This window comes from Loxodonta africana, chromosome 15 (assembly GCF_030014295.1).
Source record: "Loxodonta africana isolate mLoxAfr1 chromosome 15, mLoxAfr1.hap2, whole genome shotgun sequence".
In the NCBI taxonomy this organism is placed as follows: Eukaryota; Metazoa; Chordata; class Mammalia; order Proboscidea; family Elephantidae; genus Loxodonta; species Loxodonta africana.
In genome coordinates, this window is record NC_087356.1 from 25,180,556 (window position 1) to 25,193,708 (window position 13,153).

The 13,153-nt window shown below is 45.1% G+C and overlaps 1 protein-coding gene across 1 annotated transcript in view; it reads right to left on the reverse strand.

Annotated features, from left to right (window-relative positions):
- The window catches only part of TGFA (transforming growth factor alpha), a 132,854-nt gene that overhangs the window by 12,898 nt on the left and 106,803 nt on the right, over positions 1-13,153 (reverse strand). The window contains exon 4 of the mRNA XM_064269066.1: positions 4,415-4,535. Coding sequence (XP_064125136.1) covers positions 4,415-4,535 — 121 coding nt within the window. The remainder of the gene's footprint in view (positions 1-4,414; positions 4,536-13,153) is intronic.

The following is a 13,153-nucleotide window of genomic DNA, read 5'->3' on the forward strand; positions in this document are numbered from 1 at the left end:
GCTATGGGAAAGTTCAGTCAGGGAGTTCAGTCACTGAGCAGTGTTTTGGACAGGTGAGAAACTTCAAACTGGCTGGCACTGGTTGCCAACACTGAAACCTTAACACTTGAAGGAAGGTGGCATCCTTCAACTGTTTTGTTTGAAGGCTTCTGCAGGCAGCAGACCAGCAGTTGGAGGAATCTGCCTCAGGGAAGATGATGGTACGCTGAGTCCCAGTCTTGTCCTTCTGTACGTACAGTGCTTTAGTGTCCTTGAGGATTCTTCTGTCAATTATTTTCTCATGTCTTTGGGTACTAGTGGGGCTCCAGAGTTCATCTGATCCACAAATGTTAAGTACAATCTCCACGACCTTTGGCTATCTCTGACTAATTATTTGTTTAAGCTTTCTTTCCTTCCTGTCATTTAATGGTATGCAATGTCATTCTCCGGAAACCTAAAGATGATTTGTTCTTGTGAAAAACAAACCTTTAAGAATGACATATTTTTAGAAGCGCTCCCAGTTAATCTCCCAGTTAGAGTCTGTGGGTTTTCTTTATAATGTGGTGACAGACGGAGCCTCACCTCAAGGCATGTCAGTTTTATTGACCAGAATGTGTATGTCAGCTTCCCAAAGGTGGGGAGGTTCTTAAGAGCAGGGACAGAATGTTCTACCTTCTCTGCACAGACTCAGAGTTTCTGGTCTAGTGGGAACCAATTAATTAGAACATTCTTCTCGGTGCTGTAAATATAAAAAGGTATAAGGTGTGGTCCTTTCCTCAGAGCTTACAAGCCGGCCAGTGGGTAAGAGAAGCAGATCAGGAGCTGTGTCAGTGCCAAGGGCTTCACTCACCAATATATGCACCCTCAGAGCTCTGAGCAGATGGGATGACACATCACCCTCTACCCCCTCAGCTGTGCCCTTCTCAAAGCTGTCAGAGCTAGAAGGGTCTGCAGAAGACTCCTGTCTAGGGGTTAAACACTCACATGCCCCTAGGGGTCACTCTAGAGGGAGAAGGGGCAGTGGTGGTTCAGTGGTAGAATTCTCTCCTTCCATGAGGGAGGCCTAGGTTTAATTCCTGGCCAACCCACCTCATGCACAGCTACCACCCATCTGTCTGCGGAGGCTTATGTATTGCTATGATTCTGAACAGATTTCAGCACTCTGCTTCCAGACTAAGAAAGACTCAGAAGAAAGGCCTGGTGATCTATTTCCAAAAAATCAGCCAATGAAAACCCTACGGTTCACAATGGTCCAAGCTACAACTGATCATAGGGATGGTGCAGGACTGTGGAATATGTCATTCTGTTATGCACAGGGTTGCCCTGAATCAGGGGCCAACTAAATGGCAGCTAACAACAACCAGAGGCAGAAGTAAGCAAAGCAAACCCGTATAAGCAAAATACCAATGGAAGAAAGAAGATGGAACCAACATTTTGCTTCACTGTCTAAGAGTAGTGGGGAGAAGTAGAGACTGGAGGACTGGGGAGGGCCATCCCTGTTTGTAGGTGGTGGGCCAGGTGCAACTGAGTCCCTGCAAGTGGCTGCATTTGGGAGTTCAGAACTGGTCTTGCCATTCTTCTGCTTGTTCAAGAGAAGATGGGCAACTAGATGGAAATGTGACATCCTACTGCCACTAAAAAGAAAATCTGCGAGCTAATGCTGTCCCTGGGCCTTCAAAATCTCATGGGGAAACAGGTTTGGGTGGCTGTGCCTTCCCCCGATGGCCACTTTTTCCAAACTGTGACAGTGTCTCAGCTGTTCCTGGAGTTCCCACACTTGGCCATAGGAAGGACTTGCTTAGGGTCTGTGGTTAGGGGAATGATCTTGGGAGTGATCGTGGCCTGTCTCTGGAGGCAGGTGTACTTGCAGGAGAAGATGTTAACACCTTTTCCTGGAAACGAAAGGGCTTTGTCATTCTAGGTGAATGTTGTGAGGCTAAGGCTAAGTGCGCCCTCTGGACAGTGGCTAAGGGCATGGTTTTAGGACTGGAGCCAATTGGACTGAATCCCAGCTCTGCCACTTACTATCTGTGGGTCTCTGGGTAAGTTGCTGTCATGGATTAAATTGTGTCCCCTGAAAATATATGTCAACTTGGTTATGAGTCCCACGTATTGTTAGTTGTCTGCCATTTTGTGATTGATATAATTTTCCTATCTGTTGTAAATTCTAATCTCTGCCTGTGGTTAATGAGGCAAGATTAGATTACAATGAAGACGATTAGGGTGGGATATAACACCCTCACTCTGGTCACATCCCTGATCCAGTATAAAGGGAGTTTCCCTGGGGTGTGGCCTGCACCACATTTTATCTTACAAGCAGAGAATGGTGACCTCAGATCACCAAGGAAGCAGCTCTAGGAGCAGAGTGTGTCCTTTGGACCCAGGGTTCCTGCACAGAGAAGCTCCTACTCCAGGGGAAGACTGATGACAAGCACCTTCCTCCAGAGCTGACACCCTGAATTTGGACTGTGAGAATAAACGTCTCTTTGTTAAAGCTATCCACTAGAGGTATTTCTGTTATAGCAGCACTAGATGACTAAGACAGCTGTTTAACTTCTCTGAATCTCAGCTTTCTCATTTAAAACATTAGGGTAACGATGGCCTACTTTTGAGGGTCGTTGTGAGAACTGCATGAGACAATGGATGTGGAGTGCTTGGCACTGAGCTTGCCATATAACTATAGCTTCTCTTGAGAGATTACTATTATTACCAAGAGTAGTACTTATAATGTGAATGAGGAGAGAGGTGGTCAGTCCTTCTGATTACCAGAATGTAATTGGACAGACATTCAGTCATCCTGATTACCAAAATGTTAATGGTGTGTAAATGTAATGGCTAATTATCTTTCTGGGGTCAAGAGCAGAGCTTTGCACCAGATTGAGGAGACCCAGAGAGCAGCCACCACCCAGCTTTCAGAGTGTTTTTCCACCCAGCCATGGGTGGGTTTCAGCCAGAGATAAGGTCATTGTTTTGGCTTGTCTGATGCCCCATTAGCTCTGGAAAGTTTATACCAGCCCCTGATCTCGTAAGGAAGGTACCTGAGAAGGAAAACCTGAGCTTCCAACCCACTTTTGATCAGAGCTCTGCAAAGACTAGCCCTTTCTTTCCAAAAAGGATTTCCCTAACTCCAGGCCTCAAGCCTGCCCTCTGGGCCCAGCACAGGGGCTGATGGACAGGAGACTGCCTTCAGTCTGTTGCACAAAGGTGCTGGGAGGCTTCCTTCCTTCTGGGTCAGTCTAGATGCAAATCGTTACTTTCTCACATTGACTGGGTACCAATAAAAACAACCCCATCAGTCCCCCAGGGGCTGGCTTAGTGACCTAGCGAAGTATTTTAATAAGAATGATAATCACAAATAATGACAGTGCCTATTAATATCATCCTGTGCTTTGCATTTACAAGATGAGGAGGCCGCTTATGTGGGGGAGTCTTTTAGCTCTGCAGACACAGCTTGGGGACCTCACACAGTCCTCCCCCTAGAGGAAGGTGGCCTGGCTGCCTGTCCAGGTGAGGCTCAGAGGCATCTGGAGGGGCTGGCCCAGGCTCACACAGCTGCCACTGAGCGCTGCTGCAGCAGCCTCCTCTGGCCCCCATATTTCCTGGGCTAATGTGCCTGATACCATTACACGTCATGGTTAAGGGCTCTGCTTCAGGAGCCTGAGAGTCTGGGTTTGAATCTAAGCTCTGCTAAGTGACCTGCACACAACCTCTCTGTGCCTTCCTCATGGGGCCACTGTGAGGAACAAATGACTTAAACACGTGCATTGCGCTTAGAACAGTGCCTGGCATGAAGCAAAAGCTCAAAAAATGCCAGTTTTTTAAATAACATTTACTATTACTTATGGAAACCCTGTGGTGTAGTGGTTAAGGGCTATGGCTGCTAACCAAAAGTCTAGCAGTTGGAATCCACCATGCATTCCTTGGAAACTCTATGGGGTAGTTCTACTCTTTCCTATAGGGTAGCTATGAGTCGGAATTGACTTGATGGTGATGGGTTTTATTAGTTATTGGTACTATTAGGTTGTAAGGAGCCCTAGCTAGCGCAGTGGTTAAAGCGCTTGGCTGCTAATTGACAGGTCGCTGGTTGGAACCCACCAGCTGCTCTGAGGGAGAAAGATGTGGCAGTTTGCTTCCATAAACATTACAGCCTTGGAAACACTATGGGCCAGTTCTATTCTGTTTTATAGGGTTGCTATGAGTTGGAATCCACTCGATGGCCATGGGTTTTTTTTTGGTTCATTAGGTTGAACCATATGAAACTGCCAATTTTCAACCATTTTGATCTATAAAAACGGCAGTTTGATGTGGTTAGTGGTCTTAATCCAGGGCAATTTTACCCCAAGGGACATTTGATAATTTGATAAGGTAAATGCTCTCTCAAGTGGTTGCTGGACCACCCCTATCCCAGGACCCCAGGAGACCAGGGGATACTTACACACAAGCTGGCTTGTCCTCCTGTACCAAAAACCTGCAGGTTCCATGGAAGCAGAACTGGCTGTGGGAGTCTGGGCAGTCATTAAAATGGGATACCACAGCGGCGGCTACAGGCGGTTCTGCTGGGGAGAGAAAAGACATTGGGCTCAGATCCATGGCACAGCTGAAAGAAGTCCCCACATACCCACCCCCGTTTTCATGGTGTGCGGCAGCTCACTTCTCAGCTCTCGCTCACTTGCTAACAGCCAACCCAGCACCAGAAGCTCTTACATCCTGTGTTTTCCAGCAAGGTGGTTTTTTGTTTTTTTTTTGGGTAGAAAACAAAACAACCACCTCAAAAGATTCAGTGTAACTGAAAGACACCAGACCAATTTTACTATTCAAAGCCTATTATCCAATTTTACCTTTGCAAGGTGATGATAATCATTTTTAAAGTTAACCTTCACCAAAATTTCTGTTAAAATCAAGAAATCAGAATAAAGGTACAAGGGAGTATTATAAAACCAAAAAAAAAAACCAAACACGTTGCCGTTGCATTGATTCTGACTCATAGGGTTTCCAAGGAGCCCCTGGTGGATTTGCACTGCCAACCTTTTTGGTTAGCAGCTGTAGCTCTTAACCACTAAGCCACCAGGGTTTCCAGAGAGTATTACAGAACCATTAAATGGATGCTGAGGAAGATGAGTCAATGATGCAAAAAGATTCGTGATATATTGGTAAGTGAAATAAGGGGGTTGCCGGTATGTTCCATAGGGTATGATTCTACTTAAAAAAAGAAAATAATAATAACAGAAATTTAGACATTAAAAAGTCTGGGAAGGATATACACTAAATGGTAGCAGGGCTTCTCTCGCGTGGTGGGATTGGGAGTGGCAAGGCTACGAAGATTATTTAAAGGAAAAAAAGCCATCTGGGAGCAGCGCAGCCAGCACTGACTGGGAAAAGGAGCCAGTCAGGGAACAGACATGGGTCTTCTTCAAGGCTCCAGCACCCATAACTCTTATGAGCTTGAGGTGGTCACCAAATCTCTTGGGGTTTTTCTTCCTCTGCTTTCAGACAGGAATAAAAATAGCCAGTCTATTCGGGAGCATGAAACAGCATGAAAGGCATCATTTTTGATTTATTTTATTTGACTCTAATAGCATTATTTTGTCCAACACTTGAGACACAGCAGGTAGCTACTTCAAGACAGCATGATGGATGTCATTTCCATGGCTTCTTCCAATAGGTCCTCTTTTGCTTGTGTTTTGGGTATTTGGGTGAGTGAGCCTTTCCCACTTATTTTTTTGGGAAAAAAAGTGTTTTTGGAACTCTCGCTGCTTGAGAAAGGGCAGAACATTTCATATTGTGGGGTTTTAGACCCCAACTAAATATTAAATGCATGCTGACATCTCTCTATTCATAAATTGCTTCTGGAAGTATCATAATTTTAGAAATCTCATAATTCTACTGGAAAAATCAGAGGCTAAAAATGCAACCACATCTCTGATACAGAAGGTGGAGAGGGTGTAGTGATTAAAATCATCGGCTTTGGAGTCAGAGACAGGGGTCTGAATTCTAACTCTGCCATGGGTATGAATTACTTGACCCCTTCTAGTCTGTGTCCACAGCTATAATACAGGAATTCCATCTGCTGGTACTTCATAGGGGGTTAGGGGGTAGTGGTAGTTCAGTGGTAGAATTCTCGCCTTCCATGTGGGAGGTGCGGGTTTGATTCCAGGCCAAGGCACCTCATGCACAGCCACCCCCATCTGTCAATGGAGGCTTGCGTGTTGCTATGATGCTGAACAGGTTTCAGTGGAGCTGACAGACTAAGATGGATGAGGAAGAAAGGCCTGGCAATCTACTTCAGAAAACCAGCCAATGAAAATCTTATGGATCACAACAGTCCAATCCCATTGTGCTTGAGGTCAAGATGAGTTAGGGCTGTCTCAATGCTAACAACAAGGCTCTAAGGATTAAATGAGGCAAAGCTTGTAAGGTACTGTACTTGGCAAAGTGTCAGCTATTAGCTCTTCTATTAACGCCATTGACAATCGCAAGATACTAATGAACCCCCATATATGATAAGATCACCATAGTATATAATCTCCCCCTCCTCCATAAATTCAGTGATGTGTAACTAAAAGTCCCAGTGTCTCCTTCAGCCCTTAATGACAGTTGCTTTCACTTGTGCAGAGAAGCTGACCCAGGGCTGCCAGGTTCCCTGCCAAGCAGAAGCCTCCAGGAAGTGTGGTTCAACGGCCTTGGCTCATTACAGTTACCTGCGAGTCCCAGGCCTGGGGGATTCATGAAGAGACTCAGTCCTTCATGAACACTGGGCACTGGGGTGTTAAAGTGAGACTGGAGAGGGCCTGCTGTAGTTCATGGAAGTGGCTTCTCTGTGCTAACTGAACTCAAGGAGCAAAAACACAGAGATGAAGGGGCAAGGGACCACTGTATCTAATTGAATTTAGACATTCAAAAAGACCCTTGATGAGCTCCACGAGAGGTCATTCAAACAACCACCTCCAAGCAGCTAGAGGGAGTCCTTTCTCAGGGCTGAGAGATGCCATCCTCAAAGCGTGGTCTGTGGACCAGCAGCTCATATCCTCTGGGAGCTTGTTAGAAAGCCAAGTTCAAGGGCTTTACCCCAGACCTACTCAATCAGGATCTCTGGGGTTGGGCCCAGGCATCTATGCCTGACAAGCTCTCCAGATGATTTTTTGAAAGTCAGGTCTATTGAGATATACAGTAACCTTCAACCCAGGAGGAAAGGCCAGGCAATTTACTTCTGAAAACCAGTCAATGAAAACCCTATGGAGGGAAGGGCCAGGGAAGATGGGTGAATGGAAACAGGGAAAACGGGCAGGAACTACGTAGTGTACTGCAGCTAATGTCATGAAAGAAAATGAGTATAAATTGTTGAATGGGACACTATTCTGTTTTGTAACCTTTCCCCCAAATCACAATAAAATGTTCCAAAAAAAGAGAGAGAAAAAAATCCCCCCAAACCCTATGGATCACCATGTTAGACCCACAATCAGTCATGGGGACAGTGCAGGACCAGGCAGGGTTTCCCTCCGTTGTGCATAGCGTCACCATGAGTCAGGAGACAACTCGACAGCAGCTAACAACATCCATCTTTCAGGTGATTCGAACGCACACTAATGTTTGAGCTGCATGGGCTTATATTACACAGACAACAAAGGATAGAGACAAATGGCCACTTTCCTCCTCGGAGAAGTAAAATGGCAGAGTCCTGCAAGGTATCATTTTTGGAGCTGATCAACTTTCAGCTCTTCAAATCCTGTGTGACACTTACTAAAGCCTTATAAATCTGCTGAAGTTCTTTGTGGTAAAGTCTCAAGTCAATAAAAATACACTAAAAGGAAAAATAGAAACAAAATGGAAAAAACACCCTGCGTTTGTCTTTTGTGAGCATTACTCACAAACTAATTGGGAGACTCGATGCATTGTCTCATGTGACCTGTATTTCTCTATAGTTTGCCTCTTCTCATAAAGACTCTTTGCAGGGGGTGCTGTCCTGGACGCTGACTCACAGAAATTCAATGCGTACAATATGAGGTATGGGTCCTGTTTCCAAACTCATATTCTGCAGTTTTGGAGCTCTTCACAGGTTTTCAACTAGGGGATGTGATTTGCACTTGAGAAATAAGTGGACAAGGCGGAGCAGACGGTACAACAGCCCCAAGGTGAGCCCTATCCTGGCCATTCTGCTCCACTGTGCAATCCCAGGGGGAGCCAGTCCACCCGACCCAGAGGATGAGGGGGCCATTAGGAGTTGTTCACCCCTAGAGGTGCTGTGCAGGCCTTGTGGGCTACTGCACTTAAAAGCCACTGCAAAGTGTGAAACATGCCAGGAGTGAGAGATGGGGGTTACTATTACTCTTTGTGTTTTTTTAGGTGTTTGTCTCAGATACCACCACAGTCAGCAAGGAAAACCCCAACATCACAGCAAGTTCAGCCCAGACAGACAAGACTATTGCTACTGACAGTTCTAGAAGCTTCACCAATGTTCCAGAAGGAAGAAAGGAATGTTGCGGAGGGGTGAAGAAGGGAATACCATTTATTCAGAGCTTGTTCTGTGCCAAGGTTGCTGGGTGGTACAAACGGCTTGTATTTGGCTACTAATCTAAAGGTTGGTTGTTTGAACCCACCCAGTGGCTCCTTGAAAAAAAGGTCTAGAGATATGCTTCTGTAAAGATTATAGCCAAGAAAACTCTATGGAGCAGTTCTCTTCTGTAACACAGGGGTCGCCATGAGTTGTAACTGACTCAATGGCAACGGGTTTGGTTTGGTTTTGGTTTGTTACATGTCAGGTGCTTGTCTCATATCATCTTACCAATAGAAGTGGGGCAGGTGGTCACAACAGGCGAAGAGGTGCTGCCTTCTGGGTCCAGAAGAACTTGCTCAATAACAAAAAGCACCATGGCTTCATTAGGGTAAATTGCCTCTAGTTCTTTTATAAAAATAAGTATTACAAGGAAACCCCCAAATTCCCAGCATCTTCCCAAAGAATAAGTTTCTCAGCCTCTCTCCAAGCTTCTGTCTCCCTTTCCCCTCTTTTTTCTCTTCCCCTTCTCTTTCCCTCCCTATTTTTTCTCTACCTCCTTCCATTCTCTCCCTCTCCCCTCTTATTTTTTCTTTCTCTTCCTTCTGAACACTCAAGGAAATATCAAGGGGGAGAAAAAAAGGCCTAGAAACTTAAAATGGGGGAAAAAAAAATTAGAAAGGCAGGCAGGGAGGGTTGACAGGGACAGAAGGCCTCCGGTGAGGTCCCAGCGGAAAGGAAGAAAAGGCTCTGGCTGGGTCTCCATCGGGCACGGGGTCTGATTAGAACTCGGGACTGATATGAAAAGCAAACGTTCTGGTTTTTGGAAAAGACCTCATACCGAACCCATCAGCAGCTGGACTTTCAAAGTCACTCAGTTCCTGTTCCTGTGAAATTTATGAGTGGCCCCTCCAAAGTGTTAACCAAACACACATCTTGCAAACACCACTATTCTCCAGGGAAGCTGGAAAAGCTTTGCCCACAGACCACAGACCCCACTAATGAGACTCGGAGCTCAGCCCCACTCAGAGGAGGAGGGCCTGGAATAGTAATCGAGGGGCAAGACAATCACAGCTTCAATTAGCCGGAGGGTTTTCTCCAGTTCAGGGGCAGCCATCTGGACAGCTCCTCCCGACAGCTCCACTCCCCTGGGGAGCAGCGTCTACACCCAAGTATGATCGCCCCCCTTTAAAAGCCGGTCTAATTGGACTTTCCGGCTGAGGTGGTGGCTCTTCATTCTCTTCTCCAGATGTCCAAAACTGTGAGCAAGTGTGGCTGTCGAAAAGGTTACATCACTTATAACCATTTCATTACTTCCTCAAATATGGCTGGCGTCTGACAATTTAATAACGATGTCTGGCTTTTCAGTAGAAGTTTCAGCCAAAGTTTTTGACCTGGGATTAAATATTTCTCTTCAGACACTCCAACGGCAGAGCCAACTAACACCTCTTTGAGTGTCTAGGAGAAAAGGCAGTATATTAATCTAATAAAGATGGGAGTCAGCAAGCAACTCATGGTGAAGCTAACCAACTAACTGCCATCCAGTCAACTCTGGCTCACGGCAACCCCTACGTGTGTCAGAGTAGAACTGTGCTTCATAGCATTTTCAATGGCTGATTTTTCAGAAGTAGATTGCCAGGCCTTTCTTCTAAGGTGCCTCAGGATAGACTCGAACCTCTACCTTTTGGTTAGCAGCCAAGTGCAAGCCCCCAGGGACACCACAGTGAAGCTAGGGGGGTGTATGCATCTAAGATCTGCACTCTGATGGCCCTGGTGCCTAGGCCTCCATTTTAAGCCCAGGGCAGTTCTGTGCTCAGCATGCCCATTTTACAGGGATGGAACTCCAAGTTCACATGAAGCAATAGGTAAACCTGCAAGAGTAGCCTGTATGTGAACCAAAGGCTGTGAGTGAGGCTCATTCCCTGGGGCTGTAGAAGTGCTAAGCCAGGGCTTAGGGAAGTAAAAGGTATAGAACACACAGGCATGCTGCCGCTAGAGACTGGTGAGCAGAGGCTGTAGTTCCCTGTGCACTTGAAGGAGGGGCCAAGAATAATAACTCTTAAATTTTTTATATATGATCCCTGTTAAGGATTGAATTGTATACCCCCCAAAATGTTGTACAATCCTAACCACTATACCTGTGGCTGCAATCCTGTTAGAAATAGCATTTCCTTTGCTATTGGCCATTATCAGTATAGGGTGGGTCCTAAATCTAATCATTTCTGAGCTATAAAAAGAGCAGACTAGCACTGTGAGATACAGATGGATGGGTGCACAAAAGGGGGAAGACAGACGCCATGTGAGGGTCCTCTATGAGTCAAGGAACACTCAGGACTATCTACAAGGGAGAAATTGATCTGGCCTAGACCCCGATTTGGGCTTTTAGCTTCGAGAACTGTGAGGAAATAAATTCCTGCTCTTTAAAACCATCCACTTGAGGTATTTCTGTTATGGCAGCACTAGGAAATTAACAATCCTGCAAAAGAAGGGCATTGACCTTTGCCAGAGACAGGAAAGCCCCGTCAGAGAAGATAATAAAAGATACTTCCAGAGGCTGTGTGGGTGAGTGAGCAGACGAGCAAGAGGGAAGTTTTAAAATGAGCAGTGGAAGGTGACAGAATTCAGAAAATTAATCCCAATGACATTTATAGATGGAGTGAGAAATTCATCTCATCTTCATGCATTACTGACCAACGAAGGGAACTCGATTTTGCTGTTTTGGGCTCGTGTGCGTGTGCATGTGGTTGTGGGGATGAGATAAATATGACCACTCAACTCATTTACTATGGAAACCAAGGACAGTGAATACTTTCTAAATAATAGATACAAAACAATTAAGATAACAGAGCTTGGTTTCACAATGCCATCGTTTAAGAGAGAAGGGCGACCATTTTAGTTAAGCCATCACAGAGGGAGGAGTGACTTTCAACGGGGCTGCAATTCCTCCCGCCACTCTGCAGGATGAGTTGGGGAGGTAGACCCATTTTGTCACTATCATCCCCCAGCCCCAAGCCTCCCAAGTTACTGAGAGAGTTAACCCTTATACTTGAAAGAGACATTTTTTTCCCATAACACAATTCCTGAACACAAGTTTACTAATTATTTAGCAATCTTTTCCAATACTGGTTAATTTGAGCCCTATTTGATTTTCATCTTTCCTGATCCATCTTTTTCCCCCATCCACTTTCCACATAAAGGGCAGGAACATAGTTTTATCTCACTGAACTTCAAAACCACCCTCTGGGGTAAGCAGTTATTATTCTCTATTTTTCAGAAAAGGAAACTAAACGGAAGCTTAAATAATCTTGCCAATGGTCATGTGGCTAGAAAGTACCTGGAACTGGAATTTTAACTCAGTTCTCTCTGATTTTAAGAGGAAGAATTGCTGAAGACTCTTTAAGCCCAGTGAAACAAATGCTGAGAAGGGTCATGATCAAAATTTACCATTCATGCTAGCAGTGAGAAAGGTGTTAAAAGCTTGGCTGCTCACCAAAAGGTCAGCAGTTCAAATCCACCAGCCACTCTTTGGAAACCCTATGAGGCAGTTCTACTCTGTACTATAGGGTTGTTATGAGCTGGAATCAACTTGACAGCATCGGGTTTGGTTTTGGGTTGGTTAGTAACTGGAACAGGGCACTTTTAGGACAAACAAGAGGGAGTACTACTTTATTTGGGTAGAAGTGGGGAACTATTCATATGGAAAATATTATTCCCTTAAGGGAGCAGTGGCTGAGGAATATCAATAGATTCAAAAGAGATTTTTATACATCCACGGATGATAATTAATTAAGGAGTAGCTTGATGTAGGGTGTGGGGCTAGTTCACATGATGATGCCATGCCACCCCACAAAGCAAGTGCCTATGCCCTCCCCACCCATCCCACTCTCCTGCACCTCTGGGCTACATGGTACTCCTGTTCTAAAAGGCTGGGAGCTTCTGCTCACAGATGTGCTAGAACCAACTCCTGAATTGGTTCTGCAGCTTAAAACAGGATGCTTGGGGGAACCCAAGTGAACATCTGGTCCAATTTAATTCCCTCTGATTGTTTATCCCTTTAGGTAACACCCAAGGGGCATCTGATATGATGGAACCAAATTCAAGAAAAGTTAAAGAAGCAGACAACATATTTACTACAAAGATATTGGTTATTAGTAACATGATCTCTCTCTCTCTCTGTGGAGGATACACATTCACAAAGAAAGTCACTGGATGACCCCAATGGGGTTCAACCTGTTTGTGCTTAATTTTAAGTTGAAGGCAGGGTTTGCATAACTTTTGGTACCTTTTTTTTATTCCAACAAAGAGAAGAAAACCAGATAACATGAACTTAGGAGTGTTTTGCTAGGTTCATGGGCCATCTAAAGTACTTAGAGTTTTTAATCTAATGTGTGTTTTCTGGGGTTGGACTAAGATGATGATGATAATAATGAAGATGATGACTATTAGTAATTGCAGCTACTACTAATAGATTGGAGCCCTGGTGGCTCAGTGGTTAAGAGCTGGGCTGCTAACCAAGAGGTCGGTAGCCCAAGTCCACCAGCTGCTCTTTGAAAACCCTATGGGGAAGTTCTACTCTGTCCTATAGGGTCGCTATGAATCAGAATTGACTTGATGGCAATGGGTATATTGATAGGTTGTCTCCTAACTGTAAGCACTATGCCCAGCATTTTATAGACGGGATTTCAT